This window comes from Orcinus orca, chromosome 4 (assembly GCF_937001465.1).
Source record: "Orcinus orca chromosome 4, mOrcOrc1.1, whole genome shotgun sequence".
Lineage (NCBI taxonomy): Eukaryota > Metazoa > Chordata > Mammalia > Artiodactyla > Delphinidae > Orcinus > Orcinus orca.
This window is the reverse complement of record NC_064562.1, coordinates 79192105-79211642: the sequence shown is the minus strand read 5'-3', so window position 1 is coordinate 79211642 and position 19538 is coordinate 79192105. Positions and strand designations below refer to the sequence as shown.

Below are 19538 nucleotides of genomic sequence, written 5' to 3'. Positions count from 1 at the left end.
CATGGATTCACGAGCTTCCTTACAGCTCTAAAGTTATGTTTTTAAACAATAAAATAAGAGACTTTTGCTCTTCGAAGAGGGAAATGGGGACCAGTATCATAGCAAATGTGATTTTTGGAGTGACATAAGATATAACTGTATCACCCCCAAAAGACTGTGCTTTATTTTTCAGTCGACTAAGCAGTATGTTCCTGGTAAGTTGTAGAAATAGTAGTTAACTTTATTAACTTGCATGAATGCTTTGCATTTTTCCATAAAAACGTTATGCTGGTATTGATGCTTAGTCAGCAGCATAAAAGACCGCCCCCTCGTAGACTCCAGCATGGAATGAGGGTGTTTAGTTACGTCAGAGGCATGTATGTTTTTTATGTCTGAAATTGTCCTTGTGTATGTGTGTATGTTTATTTTAAAAAGAGAGAACTAATGGCTAACACCTATTTGACAGTAAATGTCCTAGCAAGCTGATTTGCCACCATTATTAAGACATTCTTTTGAAATGAGATTTCTACTGGAATGTCATTTAAAAAAAAAAAAATGCCATTTTTCTCTGGCTTAAGAAACTTCCTAGTCCTTGGAAACCGGAGCCACGCCTGTAATGACTGCACTTGGAAAGGTTGCCCCCTAGTGTCCACATGTAGTCATCTCAGCCAGAACTGTCCTGTGTTGCACCCGTGATGGTTAGTATCTGTCTGCTGATGCTGAGTACAGAATGACTGAATACAGCGTAAATAAGCCTGCTCTTTTCTGAACATCTTCTCTGAACAAAGTGAATCTACCACCTGCCAAAATTTCTGTGGCAAGCAACTGAACCTTTAAAAGAAAAATTACTTTTTTCCCCTGAGTATAAAAATAATTCATGTGCAGAGTGAGAACAGATTTTAATATATAGGACAGTTACAGGGACAGAAACAACAGTGCTGCCCTTTTTGAGGACCCTATCCATAACAGCCGGTTGTTCTATGGCCAGTGGGTGAAATAAAAAGCCCCCGGCAGGCCTCTGCCGCCACCTAGCTGTGCAGCCTTGGAGCAGGTCCTTTAACCTCTCTGACCTTCATGTGCCCTATCTGAAAAATAGGAGGATGCATGTGATGGATGATGTGAAGGGCCCCTCCAGTTATTAAAATCTGCCATTTATACAGAATCACTGTTCACCTGCTGTAGCACAGAGTGGCTTTGTAAGCTTTGCACTTCACTGCCTTTGGACCACAGTGACCTTGATGTTCCCTCCAGCTGCCCAGAGCACAGATAGGGAGGTGGCTGTTTATTTCAGATCAAACCAGGCTGTGAAGTGTGTATGCACCTATCGATGATAAGACTCAGGAACATCACAGTCTAAGCCTGCAAGTGATTTTTTAGAATTATACCAGATCTTTGTCAGAAAATGCTTAGTCTATTAGTCCACAGACTGTTTAGCTCAGGAGGGAAAACCTCCATATTCAGTAGCTGCTATCTCCTGCTGAGCTGGATTTCACTTTAAAAAATGCCAAAGTGTCTTACCTTTGAGGATTTGGGCACCTCATGCAGCTGTCGAGGACACAAAGAATAAATAGCTGCTCTTAGCCACTTGTGCACAGAGCGAACGTCTTTAAATCTGTGTGCTTTTGATTTTGCTTGTTCTTTTAAATTCATTTTAACTATGGGAGTATACGTAGTTCGCTCAAGAGGACAGCAACTTTACTCTTCTTCTGCCTTGTTCTTACAGACGTGGTCTGAAGGATGGCTGTGAAAAGTCTGGGGAAATCTAAACTGGCAGTGTGAGAGCTGCAGAATATGATGGGCTTGGAATTTCCACACCATAGGAGAAAAGCCTCATAAATATGGATGTGCATTCCTATAACATCATTCTCCAACATTCCATATTACAACAAAATGGCCCCATTTGAGTGAATAAAATATCACCCCTTTTAGCTCACATTCCAGTCTAACAGTAACTCCATTCATAGCCACAAGTAACATGGACTCAGTTTAGGCACAGCGGTTCCACTCTCCCCTCTGGCTATTATCTCAGTACATATAAAGAATCCATGAGTATGTAAAAAATATATATCTATATATGGAGGGAGTGGTAATAGTTTATTTTCCTGAAAACTTAAGGGCAAGCTCATCTCAACAGACTGGTTTTCAGTGATTGCTTATATCACAGTTCTTCCCATGACAATGCCTGAATGGTGGGCAGAATAAAAGTCACCAAAAAGCCACATTTATCCCCATATTCAATTCACTCGACACCTGAGATTGCCAGATAGGTTTCAGCAGTCACCTTTTAGCTGTCAGTAAATCACACAAAGTGTCCAACAGCCCAGTCTCCTTCGAGTCAGCTGAAGGAAGCATTTGAAGTAGGAACCCCACAGGGCAGGTACAAGAGCCTTGGCCTCGAGAGCCCAAGGCTCATTCACCATGGCCTTGGACCTTCAGCCCTGGTCTGGCCTGTTCCACTGTCTCGTTCCCAACCACTGCAGGGTGTGTCTGTGAAGACAGCCCTTTGTCTGCACAGAGAGGCTGCAGCCCTCTCCCTAGACGATGGCCGTCATTTCTTTTCTTTTTTTTTTTGCGGTACGCGGGCCCCTCACTGTTGTGGCCTCTTCCGTTGCGGAGCACAGGCTCCGGATGCGCAGGCTCAGCGGCCATGGCTCACGGGCCCAGCCGCTCCGCGGCATGTGGGATCTTCCCGGACCGGGGCATGAACCCGTGTCCCCTGCATCGGCAGGCGGACTCTCAACCACTGCGCCACCAGGGAAGCCCTATTTCTTTCATGACTTGGGTCCTCCCCTCCTCCATCCCACGCCCTCCTCTCAAGCTCCCTAGCCAGCAGCCCAAACTTGTTTTCTCTAGAGGGATTTTAAATCCAGCTGTTTTATGGAGATGCTCATCGTTATTCTCAAAGGCAACAGCATTGTGTTTCTTTTGCCAGGATGCCCATATCTGTGACATAAATCAACCCTCTGGTATACACACACATTCTCCCTCCCTCCCTCCCTCCCTCCCTCTTCCTCTTCCTTCTTTCCCACCCACCTTCCCGACCCCGACCCCGCTCCCTTCAGCTGTTGTCCCTGCCACCAAGGCTGCAGCTTCTCCCTGTGCCTCTTCTCTGCCCCCTCTTTAACTCTCTACTTCATTTCTTAATATCACTCTCTCCATTTCCCAGCTTTGTCCCATGTACCTTATTTCACCTGTTCCTATTGCATCTACTATTTTCTCCCATTTTCTCTTTCATTTTCCATTGGCAGCCATGATACCCATCCCATCTTTGGAGTTTATTTCAATCCAGACTAGGATTACATTTGGCCATATTCTTTCTTTCTTTTTTTTTAACCTAAGCATCACGGTGGACCAACGTCAGTGTTCTAAAAAGTGCCCTAATGAAGAATAATATTCATTCTTTTCTGTGATGGTGGCAGAAATCCTAACTAAAGGGCATTTAGGGTATTAAGCCTACTCTTTTCTGAACATACCCTCATCTTAGACATTCAAGAAGAAATACCCTCATCTTAGACATTCAAGAGCATTGGTAGATGGTACACCCTGACAGCAGGGGGTCTCTGTCTAAGGTGATTGGGAAGTTTCCAGCTCTTGGCCAGCACTCCTAGAGAAGGGATAACTGGTCAACCAAAGGCTGGGCTGGGAGTCCCAGAATGAATCCCTGCTCAGGCTGTCACTAGGATGCTGGAACTCCTCCGGCCACTTCTGCCCACGTCCGTGACCCTCTCCCACAGGGCAGCAAGTGAGACGGGCCTGTGGCTTTGTTACACCGTGTCCTCTCGTCTGACGCCATCGGCTGTTCTAACTGTGCCTGCTTATTGATCTGCTTAGAGTAGATACTAACTGCCGCTTCCTGCTAAACTTGTTTTTAGAAGATACAATTTTTCAGCCTTCTCCTCCCCGAAACCCTTTTAGGCTGCTCGAGCTGTACTTCACTGGCTGAACTCGGGCTTTTGATGTGTGCTCCCTCCCTGGGGTGCCAGGGGAGCCAGGCTCAGGCTGAGATACCAGCAGATCAAATACGAGTCCTTGTCTCTCTGTGCTCCTGACTTGGCATGCTGGGGTGCGTGCCCCCCGGGATGTGGGGAGGGGGGCCTGGGGCTCATCTCTTTCATGTCTCTGCAAATCTCACCATCCACCATGCAAGGCCGAGGGGGAGCTGAGTGAAGGTGGGTGGATTTGATATCCTGGAGTTCAGAGAGAGAAGGGGAATATTTCCCTCGAGAGAGCCCTCTGCTGGGGAACTTCAGTGAGGTAGTAAAAAATGCTGCATCCTCTCTCTTTCTGCCCCTGAAAGAAGAAGGAAGTGTGATGTTAAATTTATGAGAACCAGTGGAGTGCAATGAAAATAACACTGAATGTGGTTTAGAAGACATGGATTCAAATCCCTTTGGGGCCACTCATTCTTTCCATAAGCTTGAGCCAGTCACCTCTCCCCACTGGACTTCTGACTTTTTTTGTAAAGTGAGGGGGTTGGATAATGTGATTGCTAAGGCTTTTTGCAGCTTTGTGGGATTAAATATTGGTCACATTAGAGATAAATATCCGATAATGTAGTCTCTATTTTTTTTTTTCCCCTTGAAGCATAAAAAGACTGTGAAACCCAAGTACCTAGATCTAGAACAGTAATTCTCAGCCGGAGGCGACTTTAGCCCCCAGGGGACATTGGTCAAAGCCTGGAGGCATTTTTGGTTGTCTAAACAGGTTGAAGAGGGGTTGCTACTAGCATCTGCTGTCCTGGGGTGATGCTAAACGTCCTACAGTGCACAGGACAGCTCCCACAACAAAGAATTATCTGGCCTCAAATGTCAGTAGCGCCGAGCTTGAGAATCCCTGATGTAGATAAAGGCAGTAGTTTGTACAATATGTTCGATTCAGTACAGTAGTCTTTCAGATGACCACGGCTTACCTCTTTTCCTTCCTGAGTGTCATTCACTTTCTCTACCCGTTAAATATTTTATATCTAATATATCTAGCCCATTAAATATTTTGTCTCTTATTAAAAACTATTATGTTTATATATTTTTCTTCAGGGAATAAAATTCCTTTTTTTAATCTGGCTTTTCTCTAATTCTGAATACTATTTATCTTCCTAATTTCTGTCCCCTGTTTTTCCCTCCTTCTCCCCATCCATTCAGCTCCCTCCCACCAGTGATCAGTCCCTCTTTGGCCCTTCCTCTGGCCTCCTTCTCTGTCCCTTACCCACTTGGTTCCTTCCGGCCGGTAGGGCACAGTGGGTAGCTGCAGCAAGGTGAAGAGGCCGTCCTATTGGCAGGACAAGATTGCTTCCATCTTTTCCGTGAACTCAGCATCAATCATGGAAAGACTTGTGGGCCCTGGGGTCTTCTTCCATTTGGCAGTGGTACCCACTGTAACCCGAACAGGATGTTCAAGCTAGGGGCTGGTGAGGAAGGTAGATGAAACCTAAATATTCAAGGGGAGATATGTCCAAAAGGGCTGAAGGGTTCCCTTCTTTGTGCAACCACAAGGGTCTTGATTTCCCCCAGTGGTTTTTGCATTTCATGAAACTATTTTCTATCCAATTTTTGTACCTTTAAAAGACTTTTATATAAATAAACTTATAGGTTAATCAAAAAATTTTTGTCATGCCCAACTTTTGGATCAGAAATACGGTCTCTCTACCCCCCTGGAAATGTTGGCATCTCCATGAAAGAGGTGGCTGGATGAAAAAGCTCACGGCTCGAAGGTGGGAAAGAAATACCAGGAAACAGATTCAGTTATTACAGGACTGCATCAGGGTTTACTGGCATGGTGTCTAGTCTGGAAACTAGTCGTGTACAGAATATGCCTCAGTGCCTGCTAGCTATGGGGAATCTGGCTGTGGTTATTGTGAACCGCTTCACTGCTTCAGAATGTCTTTCTTTTGTTTCTCTCCAGCGACAGTTGGGTAAGAACATCAAGTTTGGGCAGCCACCACCCAATGCCATTCCCATGAAGAAGGCAGACAGTGGCGAGGCTCGCTTGGAAGAGGATCCGGTCCTGACCAGTCCCATGGAAATTGTGACTCAGCAGGACGTCATCCTCTCAGACACCGAGAACAAAGTAAGGCTCCTCCAGGGAATGACTTGATTGCTAAGAAGCCCAGGAGGGTGCTGGGCAGTGGACAGGGGCATCAGTAACCCTGGGCTCTGCAATGTAGGGAATAAGGTGGGAGAAGCTTTCCTGATGAGTAGCCCAGGGCTGGAGGGCACTTCCCGGGACAGTGCATTGATCTGCAGGGGGGCCAGCTTGGAAGAGGGGGAGGCAGGGGAGACGTGCCCCTTGCCCCAGCTCTTCCCAGTGTCTTCCACTTACTCCCGGAGACCCGGGCTGACCCACCTCTTCTGGGAGCCTTGCCGGGCTTCACCTCCAAGCTGCACTATCTCCTCTGTGCCTTCACTGTGCATCCTTAGTGCTTCTTACACATCTGTACTCCGTCTGCATCTGTGTCCACGTAACTATTTTCTCTGCATCTCTAAACGTTGAGTTCCTTGAGGACAGACTGGATCTTACGTGTCTCTGTCTCCCCAGGACATCGTTACTGCTTACTTGCACTGAATGATTACTTGTCAAATTGGACTAATTTAAAGGGAAATGAGGAAAGAAGTAGGTGCTCAATAAGACAGAACATATCAAACAGACCAGCTTGAAGTCTACTTAGTGTGGAAAGAAAGTCACACTGGTCCAGCACTGTCCTATCTAAATTTGGTCTCTTGACACTTTGAAAGAAACACTCGGAGCATATCCTGAAATGAGAGTCCCTCTAGCAGCAGAAGGGACACCCTCAGCCCTCTTACGGGAAAAGGAAGAAAAGTCCTACCAGTAGCTAGATAAACTGTTCTCTAGCTGAGGCTCTGAGTCTTCCCAGGCTTAAAAGAAAGTATTCTCTGTGCTGTGCCTACCATGGTGCCTGAAATGACACTGGGTGTTATTAAGATGCCCCTGGAAGAAGTTGTGCTTGTTATCAGCTAACATGTCATAAGAGTAGAACAAAAGATAAGTGACTTGTAGAGCAAAGGAAGGAAAGAAAAGGTGGACAGTCTCCTCTGTTGCCCATCTCTGCCTGGCCCTGGCCCTGGCCCTGATGACTCCTGGCACCCACAGTTGTGGGTGGTGGTGAAGCAGGCGTGGGGCCCATCTCTCCCACTGGTCCAACAATGCTCTCTCCAGCCTCCTGAGTGCTGGGCAGCAGCGTGGGTCATCAGCCTTGATTCAGGGATTTCCTATGGACCAAAGCAAATATCTTCCCTGTTACTGAAGATGTAATAAGTGCAGGGCACTGTGGCCTGGGGGAGAAGGAGGGTCATTCGTTCAGCAGGTGCTCCCCCAGCTGTGGGCATCGCAGAGATGGGTCAGATTAGACAAGGGGCTGCTTCCGTGTCGTTTACATTCTAATGAGAGGAGAGTCAGACAACAAACAAGTCAACAAATAGATACACATCATAATTTCGGATTAATAAAAATGCTGCACAGAAAATAAAACAGGGTGATGGAAAAGTGAGTAATATGGTTGGAGAGAGGCTGCTTCTTTAGATAAGGAGGTCAGAATAGCCATGAGCAGAACCGGAGGGGTAAAGGGTGTTTTAGGAAGAAGGGAGAGCAAGTACAGAGGCCCAGAGGTGGGACTGAGCTTGTCCTGAAGGAGGAACAGAAAGCAGGCCAGTGGGGATGAGGGCAAAGGGTAGGTAGAGCACAGTATAGAGGCTGGATCATGTAGACCACAGGAGAAGGGGTGAATTTTGTTCAAAAAGTAATAGGAAACCTCTGAGTAGTTTTAAGCAGGGCAGTGATAATCTGATTTGTGTTTTCTAAAGGTGTTTCTAAGTGTGGTACAGAAAAGGGACTGAGGTAGGGCAAGCTGATGTTATGGCTCTGTAAGAGACAATGAGACCCTTTTTTTTTTTTTTTTTTTTTTTGGCGGTACGCGGGCCTCTCTCACTGTTGTGGCCTCTCCCGCTGCGGAGCACAGGCTCCGGACGCACAGGCTCAGCGGCCATGGCTCACGGGCCCAGCCGCTCCACGGCATGTGGGATCTTCCCGGACCGGGGCATGAACCTGCGTCCCCTGCACCGGCAGGCGGACTCCCAACCACTGCGCCACCAGGGAAGCCCCCAATGAGACCCTTTTGTAAATATGGGCGAAACAAGACAGAAGGTATAGCTTGGTGCAGATGACGTGATGTGCATGTACCCAGGGCAGGCAGGGCGACTGGGAGGTGAATCATCAGCCTTTTTCTTCTCCTTCCTTCCTCCCTCCCTTCCTCCCTTCTTTCCAAGTTTTCTTGCCTCCTCTGGTCATCCACTTCCTCAGCCCAGCCCCTGTGTGCCCTTGGAAGGGCCCTTCTTTCCTTTTCATGGGGTGGAAGGCAGCCAGCAAAGCCGAGAGCTCTGAAGTTGGGGCCCTGCTTCCCAGGTAGGGTGGCAGCAGGGCAGCACCTGAGATTCTCTCATCAGTGGGGAAACACATCAAGGACGGAGGTTGGAGACCGCCCAGATGGGAGATGTGTTGAACTCGGGGGAGAGGGGAGCACACACTGTGCCCCGGGAGCCCTGGTGGAGTCCGGACATTAGCAGAGTCCCCGCCGTGAACCTGCCGGCTCTCTGCAGCCAGCTGCGCCCCTGCGTGGAGGAGGGGGTGGCCCTTGCCTGCACAGACACTGTCTGGTTGTCTGCCCAGGACTTCCTGTGCTGGCGTTTGACTTGAGCACTCTCTCTACTGTTCCAGTCCAGTGAGACGCCAAGTTCTCCGGGTCCTCTGAATCTGCCTGGAGCCGGAAGTGAGATGGAAGAGAAGGTAGTATGATTTGAACTTGTGTATGCAGCTTCCTTACTTTAACTTCTATTCTTCCTTTTGTTGGGCGATCTGCTGCCTCATTTTCCCATTCATAAATGCTACCTTTGTCCATTACTTTAAATTCCTTCAAAATGCAACCAGTGGTAGATGTTGGAGCATCTGTTTCTATGGTGATGTAACTGCTGGAACTGAACCCTGCTCTGAAAAAGAGCCACACTCCCGCCACGCCTGTGTTTGGGGTCTCAGGTGTTGGTAGTTTTCCTAGGTGTAGCGTGTATTTTAAGACACCAGTAAGCCATTGAAAAAAACATTCAAAAACACCTGAACGTAAAGAGTGTGTAAGGAAAAGTCTCCTTCTATTTAGAGATGCCTCCCAAAAGACCTTAGCATTTCTCTACTTGTGTGTATTTTTGGTTTTTAACTTACACACGTTCCACTGAAACCTGCGACGTTACCTGCAGGAGCCTAGGGAGCCCTGTGGAGATCACGTGCGCCACTTCTACAGAGGCCAGTCCGCTCGCATGAGGACCTTTCACCTGCACAGGGGTCCAGGGGTCTTCCCGGGGTCTGGCAGACAGTACGGTGAGAACAGGGCATGTCCCTGAGTCTTCTGAAGGGGATGACTCAAGACAGTTCCACCACCCAGATGAAGAGGCCCAGCTTGAATAACTAGAGACGAAACATGGCATTAAATCTCAGCTTGAAATGCTTTATCTGCGTCTTCAGTCTATCACATTTGGCTTTAACTCCTCTTACTCACACATCCATTAGGGGATGGAAATAAATGTTTAATTCATCTCTCTTCAACAGTAGTTTAGAATTTGACACCTATTATAAAGACAACCATAAATAAATAAAAGCTTAGGAGACCAAAGGCTGGGATTATTTTTCCTTACTTCCGTGCTTCTTGTCATAAATTAGTATTTACCGAGCGTTCGTTTTGCTCTTGGAGCTAGCTGGCTCCTTTATCTTTGTGCATAAATATGGAAGATAATTGCAAAAAGCAAAGCCACCAGCTCAACCCCATTGACTCTGCCCTTACTGTGCACGGACACAGTCAAAACAGGGGCACCCTGGCCTCCGCTGATGCTGAGCCTGTAGCTCAGCTGCTGGAGAAGGCAGTTAGGGCCGTGAGCGCCCTCTGCTGTGCGGTGGCGTGCTGTGGCCAGGAGCCCTTGCCTCGCTGCTTGCCTGTGAATACTCTGAAGTTACAGGCGTGGCTCCTTACCATCTGATTCAGCGTGGACTGTGAGCCTGGGTCTCTCTGACCTAACTAAATGTATACGGTTGGTCTGAGGTTGCGCTTTGTAAGTGACCACACCTGTATTACAGAGCCGCAAGCAGTTCTGCGGTTCATCCTCTGCAGAATTGCCTTTCCCCTGTGTGTAGCACATTTCTGCCCTTCACCTTCTCACCCAGGCCTCCTCCTTTTCACTTCCAGTGCACCAGTGCTCGGTGACTTTGGCATGATCGTGCTAAAACATTTTTGCTGATTAGAAATTTTATGCCCTAGGCAGAGAGGTTATTATACTTTATTGTTCCTTCATTCTTTTAGCAAATATTTATTGAGCACTTACCAAATGAGATTTGCTACTTGGGCATAAAGAGGATTGATACAAAGGCCAGAAAGACACATTCCCTGTTTGAGGAGGCTAAAGTAGGAGCTGAGGTATGTACACACCATGTCTGTGGCAGTGGAAGGCTCTTAGAATTACAGAGTTCTTAGCACAGAGATGAGCTAGTCCAGCGCTTAGCAAACTACTACTTATTTTAGGCCTCGTGGCCATAAGTTGCAACTACCAGACTCTGCTTTGTTCTGCTCTTCCTTTCAGCGCAAAGGCAGCCAAGGGCAATGGTGTGGCTGTGTACCAGGAAAACGTTATTCAGCCAAACAGTCTTCAGGCAGGACTGGCCCACCTCGCCTGTGTCTTACTGACCCCTGATCTAATCTAACCCCCGTACCATTCAGAGTAGGAAAATTAGTCCCTGAAAGATTAAATGACCTTTACAAGTTAATAACAGATTATCACTGGCAAAACAAATACTCAACGTCTTTTGATTCTAAAAGCAGTGTTCACTGTGCCCACAAGCCCCGCCCGCATGCCAGCATCTCCTGGGCCAGGTTGGGCAAGGTGCGAGCTCCAACCAGTGCCGCCATGCCGGGATTCCTTGCAGGTTGTTGTCTGATCCGGACTGACTTCACATTTCAATCTCCACCGTAGGCTGCTCCAGTTAAAACGTCTCGGCCAAAAAGGCACTTCTCCTCTGCCGGCACCATCGAAAGTGTCAACCTAGATGCCATCCCCCTGGCCATCGCCCGCCTGGACAACAGTGCCGCCAAGCACAAACTGTCCATTAAGCCAAAAAACCAGAGGGTGTCAAGGAAGCACAGGCGACTTGTCGGGGTACGTATGGCCCGGTAGACACCCTTGCTGGCTGGGCATTAATGTTGCCTAGCAGGATGGTGCTGTTGAGGGGCCTATGGAAGGAACTCGGTCTGTCCCCGTTGGGGATGGCTGTGTCTCAGGCACAAGGGTGAAGGGGCCCATTTCCTTTCCACCACCCTTTCTGACGTGTTGCCCGCCGGTGGCTGGTGGACCTCAGAGAGAGAGAGGCTGCCTGCGGAGGGGCTCCGGACACTGTGTGCTTTGCAACAGACGGGTGGCCCACTTTCCTGTGCCACGGCTTAGCCAAAGCTTCTTCAGTTTGATTAGAGGAGACTTCTCAGTCACAAGTTTCAGGGGACGTTGATGAAGCACAAATTGCATTTTTCCTCCCCTTTCTAATGCTGGACTACCAGTTTTCCTATGATTATTCATGTGTATTAAAAAAAAAAAGAATTTGAGGATGACATGTAGAGAGGAAACACAAAGATGAAATTCTTTTCCCCACCCCCAGTTTACTCTTGGTGTGAGGGATACCCAAGGTTACCTGTCTCTGCGTAGAGAGGGGAACATTGCCCCTACTTTTGAGATTAGGAGGGCCACCCACATTGTGAGTAGGATTGTAATGGTAGCCTGTGCACAAGGAAAGCTAATTCTGTTTCCCTTACCAATGTTAGGATCGACAGAACGAGCAAGGTGGCTTCCCGCATCAGCTGTCCCTAGACCAGAATGGGCACCCTGGAGAAGACAAGCCAATCTGGCATGAAGAGGAGCCAGAGGCGCTGGACTCGGAGGAAGAGAAGCGACGCCAAGAAGAATACTGGCAAGAACTTGAGGCCAAGTGCAAACGGCAAAAGGCCGAAGCGGCAGAGAGGCGACGCCTGGAAGAGCAGAGGCTCCAGGCCCTGGAGAGGAGGCTTTGGGAGGAGAAAAGAAGGCAGGAGGAGCTCTTGGAGGAGGAAGGGGAGGAAGAGGAGGAAGGAGTCCAGCTAGAGGCAGCAAAGAGGCAGCGTGAAGAGGAGGCGCAGAGTCCGGAAGAGCCGGGCTGCCCAGGCCCAGCTCGGAGGGAGCAAGACGAAGAAGGGCGCCTGGGAGCCGAGGAGCCGGGTCGCCTGCAGGAAGAGGCGCGGCGCCTGGAGAGACGCGCGCAGCAGGAGGAGCTGGAGGCGCGGAGCCGGCAGGAGGCCGAGAAGCTGCGGCGGGAAGAGGAGGAGAGAGCACTGGAGGAACTCAGAAGGCTGGAGGAGCAGGGGCGGTGGGCGGCCGAAAAGCAGCGGCAGGAAGAGGAGGAGAGGCGGCAGGAGCTGGAGGCGCAGAGGCGGCGGGAGGAGGAGGCGGCGGAGGAAAAACGGTTGCAGGAGCTCAGAAGGCAGGAAGAGCTGGAGGCGCAGAGACGGCAGGAGGACGCGGAGGCGAAGAGGAGGCAGGAAGCGGAAGAGAAGCTTCAGGAAGCACCGAGAGTGGAAGAGGAGAATCAGCCGCTGCTGGACCACAAACGGGGCTTGAGGAGCCCACTTCAGAGCGACACTGCAGAGAAAGCAGAACAAGAACATCTGACACCCGAGAAGCCAAGAGAAAACTCTGAGGAGCCGAGTGTTTGGGTGAAGCAGAGCCCAGAGGCCACCGAGCCATCAGGCGAGCAGGCCGGAAAGCAGGGGGATGTTCCCGGGGATCAACCTTGTGGATGGCGGGAAAAGAGGGAAGAAACCAACGCAGAGCTGCCCCAGAAACAAGAGGCCCAGGTGGAAGAGGCGTTGGCTCCAGGAGAGAAGAAAGAAGCTGCCGCTCCAGAAACAGACAGAAAGGTGGAGGAGCTCAGATGGCAGGAGGTAGATGAGAGGCAGACCATGCCCAGACCCTACACCTTCCAGGTGTCATCCGGAGGGAAACAAATTCTCTTCCCCAAAGTCAATCTGAGCCCCGTGAAGCCCATGAAAGATGAGGGGCTCGCCTCTGGTCCCCAAGAGCCAAAGGCCCCCAAAGCCAGCCCGGCCTCCCACGCCCTGCCCTCGTCCCTGAGCATCCCACACACGGCCATTCTGGTCACGGGAGCCCAGCTCTGCGGCCCGGCCGTCAACCTGAGCCAGATCAAGGACACGGCGTGCAAGTCTCTCCTGGGCTTGTCAGAAGAAAAGAAGCATGTGGATGTCCCCGCCCTGGAGAACCCACCCCGAGCCCCAGGCGACCCCCGGGCAGGCAGTGGGAAGACCAGGCCCTCCCAGGAGTCTCCGAGCAGCGCGACCGCGCTCGCTGAATGGGCTTCCATTCGGTCCAGAATCCTGAGGAACGCAGAGAGTGACCAGCGCGGCGAGAGAGACCAGTCTCGGCCGGGTGATGAACACACGCCCAGGGGCCGATGTGATTCCCGCGGGAACCTCCGGAGGACCCCGCCGGTAAATGCAAAGTTCTCCATTAAGCCTGCCTGGCAGAAATTCTCTGATGGGGGCGGGGAGATCTCCAAACAGAACACGGAAGCGGAAAGCGTTAGAAAAAGATCCCAGCCGGGTCCCAGCGAAGAGGCCCGGCCCCAGCTCCCTGCTGCTGATACTAAAGAGCCCGTGAAGGGTGCAGAGAAACCGGGGGCACACCAGGAGCCAACGGACACCACGGAGGGGTGCAAATTTGCCAAAGACCTTCCATCTTTCCTTGTTCCAAGCCTTCCTTACCCTCCACAGAAAGCAGTGGCCCAAGCAGAACCCGTGGTCACTTCGGACAGCGAGACCACAGGTGGAGCAGGAAAGCCGGAGCCCGTGATGCCAGGTGGGGAGGATAAAGCTTCCCCTTTTGGAATAAAATTGAGAAGGACCAACTACTCCTTGCGCTTCCACTGCGACCAACAAACAGAACAAAAGAAGAAGAAAAGGCACAGCAGCACGGGGGACAGTATCAATGGGGCGCCGTCAGCTCCGGGGAGCACAGCTGGAGAGAGAGAGACAGAGGCTGCGGCCCTCAAGCATGGCCCGTCCCTCCCCACCGAGAGGAAGCAAGCCCCGGCCCCCTGGAAGGACTCTGCTGAAAGCCCTCCCAGCCACTCTCCTCTTGCAGCCCAGCCTGGGCCCCCGGCTCCAGAGCAGGACAGGGCAGCAAACAGAACGCCCTTGGCCCAGAAGCCAGCCCTGGCTCCCAAGCCCGCGGGCCAGACTCCGCCGTCCTCCCCTATCTCCAAGCTGAGCAGGCCCTACTTGGTGGAGCTGTTGGCTCGCCGGGCGGGGAAGCCTGACCCAGAGCCCGGCGAGCCATGCAAGGAGGGCCGGGACAACGGTGGCCCCCGGACGCCCTCACCCCCGCCGACTGAGGAGAGGAAGGACCAAAAGCGGGATGAGGAGGAAGAGGTGGAAACAGAGAGGAAGCCAGCTTCCCCGGCGCCGTCTGCCGCCCGGCAGGAAAAGCCTTCCGCGACACCCGAGGCGGGGAGGAAAGGTGCGTAACCGTAGGTTGCAGAACCTCTGCCTCTGTCCAGCCTGTTGTCCGTGCCCAGGGCCAGAAGTAGCCCCCGGAGCTGGCGTTGGAGCACTTCCTTTAATTAGAGGCTGGTGCCCAGTTCCCCAGGGGCCCTCACTCATGGATCATAGTGAGGCTCTTTACTTTTCTTTACAGTTTTGGAAACGTGGACTGACGGTTGCGTGTCTGCAGTTCACACTGTTAATGATCCTTACTTACCCAAGTAATAAGTTGGAGGTGCTGGCAGAGACTGATTTCGCTTTCGATTGGCAGTGGAAATTGAAACGTGGTCCAAGTTAATGCAGATGTCATTAATCTTTATGAGGGGGACTGTGCAGTGACAGCAAAGACTGGAGTTTCCTAGACCCGTGTCTGTGTTCTGTCTCTGGGCACTTAGCGGCACCCAGGTGGGAAGTTAGGGGGCTTTGGACAGCCCCCCTAAGGAGCCTCTGTGTGCATAATCAAGTTTGTCTCAGTTTAATGCACAATGCCCACATATACATCCTGACCCCACCAGCTTGCCACTGAGAAGCCCTCCGATACGGAAATTTTAGAGCGACCGTTACTCCTGCCTCTGCCCCTAGTGTTTCTTCATGCTGGATGTTTGGGGCAGCATGGTGATCACCTGGATTGGCTTTGGGGCCCCAAGAACCTTCACCTGATACTTTTTCTTTTCTGTTTTGCAGAGTAGGTGGTCACGTGTGGTTCATAGCCCAGGAAGTTACTCGTATTTCTCAGAGAAATTCTCCCCTCAGGTTTTTTAGGGAAGATTTAGGTAATTGTTTAGGTTTGGGGTGATTTTTGCAGAGAAAACAGCTGTTTCCCAGAGATGTTGGTTTGGTTACTTGCCTTATGGAAGACACTATCATCCTTTTTAACCAAGCCTTGCCCCAAAGGAGGGGATTGCTGAAGCAAGTGAGGCCCACATGTCCAGAGGACCTGTGCACCTCCTTTGTAGGCGTCCGCGGTTCTGCTCAGACGCAGCGCAGGGTTACGTCCCTTCCCCTGTCGTGTTCATCCTCGATCTGGTGCAAGGCTGTGGCGTGGAGTAGGCTGGGGACCCGGGTGTTGTGGCTGCAGGAATTGAGATGGCTGTGCTGCCACCAGAAGCACGGGCTGCCTCTGTGGCCGTTTTCTCCCGGGACCTGTCTGCCCCAGATCCAGAGCGAAGCTGCGGTGTGGAGTGGGTGGGGCGCTCTTGCTAGGCAGGGAGACAAACTGCGGCATGCTCCTGTGGGGCCGCCTGAGCACACACTGACAGTGACCACCACCCCACCGGATCACACCCAGGGCCCCCAGTGTGTCTCTGTGTAGCTAGACTGAGTCTTTCCCCAGGGGGCCAGTTGGCCCAGGTCTCACGCCAAGCGGTGGTGTGGAGTGAGTGGGGCTGGGGTGTTCACCCAGCTCAGACTGGGGAGTGCAGCAAGGTGGCAGCCACCAGTGCAGAGTTCTCTCCACCATGATTGTTGACCAACCAGTGCATGCACACTCCTCACGAGTGGAGTCTAGGCTTCTCCAGCCCTTCTGTCTGTCCCAGAGGTTCTCCCGGCAGCCAAGGGGACTTGTCTCCTTCCATGTACAACACTAGGATTGGGATGCCCAGTCTGTGGCTCAACCTGCTGGCTCCCCAGGGCAAGGGTCCACCCATACCGACCTTCTCTTCCTTTCAGATCCCTCTCAGGGGCAGGGGTCCCAACCCTATGCCTTTTGTCTGTCCTACCCAGTCATGTGGAAATCTTTCTTGCAACTTTGGTTGATAGGAGTTCTTCTGCCAGTTTCCAGCTAGCGTTCCATGAAAAGTGTTCTGCGTGTAGATGTATTTTTAATGTGTTGATGGCAGGAGGTGAGAGCTCTACATCTTCCTACTCTGCCATCTCCATCCCTCCCCGCCTCCGGAGTCCTTAAACATACCATTGGTTATACACGGCCTTCCGATACATGGGCTGAGTGAGGTGTCTGCATCTGGGTACTCAGTATTAGAAAAGCTTGCTTCTATTATTTCTGGATTTTAAAATAGGTAAATAGAAATTTTAATCTTTTCTTTCTTCACTCTCAGTGAATTGCCTTGCACATCCTTGAAGGCACACACACACACTTTTTTGGAGACACCGATTTAGAAAGGAGTCTCCATTCCCTAGGTAGAGGTCAGCAAGGACCAATACATGGGCCCAAGGCCCTGGGAAGGCATTGACTGAACCCACTCCAGTGGGAATGGAAATAGCAATGATAATCCCCCAGTGTCTGTCCTCCAATGCTTTGATTATAGAGATCACCAGATATCATCTCATGCTGAGATTCTCACCTCCTTCCAGTGGGTAGGACAGATACTAAGTGGTCCTTTCTCCCAAGAAGTGACCTACAGGAGCAGTGATTAGATGCCAGGATACACTTGCTCGTCTCCCCAGAGCCTAGAGGGGGGAACTTGAGTGGGCTGGCTGTGGTTCTCCTCATCCAGTGAGTTTAGAATGAAAGAGAATAGGTTTAAGCATTGTCACAAAATAAAATTTTAATTAGACACTTTGAACTCCCCCATTAAAAAGATTATGCGATTAACAAAGAACTCTGTCTTTTAAAACCTTGACTGAAGTTAGGGATTTTACTGTTGTGGAAAATTTCAACAACAGTAATCCTTTGTGCTTAATCACTTACAAAGGGCTTCTGTTTACACCATCTCATTTCATCTCACAGCACGTGTGCATTGTCCTGGCTCCATTTCACAGATGAGGACATCAACATCCAAAAAGTTAGGTGACTTGCCTGTTGCTCATAGTGGTAAAACCTGGATGAGGAGTTCTTTCCCGGGTTAAATGATCTTCCCATTTGTTACTCTAGGACTTCTTGCTGTAATTCTCACCTGGTATTTGTAAAATGCTGTAATTAAGCCTCTAGAAACACTTTTTACATTAATGTTCCTAATGTTACTTCTTGGACTGAATGACCATAGTCATATATTTGTTCAAAAAAATTATTCAAAAATTCCATAGAATTTAGCAAAACCTTGTTTTATTTACTTTTCTTTTTTTTTTTTTTTTTTTTTGGCTGTTTTGCTCATTTTTCCCCCATCTCTTGGATAATATCTTGGGCATAATTCTTTTTTTTTTTTAACATCTTTATTGGAGTATAATTGCTTTACAGTGGTGTGCTGGTTTCTGCTTTATAACAAAGTGAATCAGTTAAACATATACATATGTTCCCATCTCTCTTCCCTCGCGTCTCCCTCCCTCCCACCTTCCCTATCCCACCCCTCTAAGTGGTCACAACGCACCGAGCTGATCTCCCTGTGCTATACGGCTGCTTCCCACTAGCTAGCTATTTTAAGTTTGGTAGTGTATATATGTCCATGCCACTCTCTCGCTTTGTCACAGCTTACCCTTCCCCCTCCCCATATCCTCAAGTCCATTCTCTAGTAGGTCTGTGTCTTTATTCCTGTCTTTTTTTTTTTTTAAACATCTTTATTGGGGTATAATTGCTTTACAATGGTGTGTTAGTTTCTGCTTTATAACAAAGTGAATCAGTTATACACATACATATGTTCCCATATCTCTTCCCTCTTGCGTCTCCCTCCCTCCCACCCTCCCTATCCCACCCCTCCAGGCGGTCACAAAGCACCGAGCCGATATCCCTGTGCCATGTGGCTGCTTCCCACTAGCTATCTACCTTACGTTTGTTAGTGTATATATGTCCATGCCTCTTTCTCGCCCTGTCACAGCTCACCCTTCCCCCTCCCCATATCCTCAAGTCCGTTCTCCAGTAGGTCTGTGTCTTTATTCCTGTCTTACCCATAGGTTCTTCATGATATATTTTTTTTCTTAAATTCCATACATATGGGTTAGCATACGGTATTTGTCTTTCTCTTTCTGACTTACGTCACTCTGTATGACAGACTCTAGGTCCATCCACCTCATTACAAATAGTTCAATTTTGTTTCTTTTTATGGCTGAGTAACATTCCATTGTATGTATGTGCCACATATTCTTTATCCATTCATCCAGTGATGGACACTTAGGTTGTTTCCATCTCTGGGCTATTGTAAATAGAGCTGCAATGAACATTTTGGTACATGACTCTTTTTGAATTATGGTTTTCTCAGGGTATATGCCCAGTAGTCGTAATGCTCGGTCATATGGTAGTTCTATTTGTAGTTTTTTAAGGAACCTCCATACTGTTCTCCATAGTGGCTGTACCAATTCACATTCCCACCAGCAGTGCAAGAGGGTTCCCTTTTCTCTACACCCTTTCCAGCCTTTATTGTTTCTAGATTTTTTGATGATGGCCATTCTGACTGGTGTAAGATGATAACTCATTGTAGTTTTGATTTGCATTTCTCTAATGATTAATGATGTTGAGCATTCTGTCATGTGTTTGTTGGCAGTCTGTATATCTTCTTTGGAGCAATGTCTATTTAGGTCTTCTGCCCATTTTTGGATTGGGTTGTTTGTTTTTTTGTTTTTGAGCTGCATGAGCTGCTTGTAAATTTTGGAGATTAATGCTTTGTCAGTTGCTTCATTTGCAAATATTTTCTCCCATTCTGAGGGTTGTCTTTTCATCTTGTTTATGGTTTCCTTTGCTGTGCAAAAGCTTTGAAGTTTCGTTAGGTCCCATTTGTTTATTTTGGTTTTTATTTCCATTTCTCTGGGAGGTGGGTCAAAAAGGATCTTGCTGTGATCTATGTCATAGAGTGTTCTGCCTATGTTTTTCTCTAAGAGCTTGATAGTTTCTGACCTTACATTCAGGTCTTTAATCCATTTTCAGTTTATTTTTGTGTATGGTGTTAGGGGATGATCTAATCTCATACTTTTACATGTACCAGTTCAGTTTTCCCAGCACCACTTATTGAAGAGGCTGTCCTTTCTCCACTGTACATTCCTGCCTCCTTTTATGGAAGATAAGGTGACCATATGTGCGTGGGTTTATCTCTGGGCTTTCTATCCTGTTCCATTG

At 49.3% G+C, this 19538-nt stretch overlaps 1 protein-coding gene across 5 annotated transcripts in view; it reads left to right on the top strand.

Annotated features, from left to right (window-relative positions):
- The window catches only part of CRACD (capping protein inhibiting regulator of actin dynamics), a 313346-nt gene that overhangs the window by 238233 nt on the left and 55575 nt on the right, over window positions 1-19538 (top strand). For 2 of the 5 annotated variants that reach the window (XM_049709289.1, XM_004268256.3), the window contains exons 1-5: window positions 173-194; window positions 5878-6042; window positions 8704-8772; window positions 10995-11177; window positions 11834-14576. In XM_049709289.1, the coding sequence (XP_049565246.1) occupies window positions 186-194; window positions 5878-6042; window positions 8704-8772; window positions 10995-11177; window positions 11834-14576 (3169 nt within the window). In that variant the 5' untranslated portion in view covers window positions 173-185. Of the gene's footprint in view, window positions 1-172; window positions 195-5877; window positions 6043-8655; window positions 8773-10994; window positions 11178-11833; window positions 14577-19538 lie in introns of those variants that run through there. The other 3 variants (XM_049709290.1, XM_049709291.1, XM_049709292.1) reach the window with 2 other exon arrangements.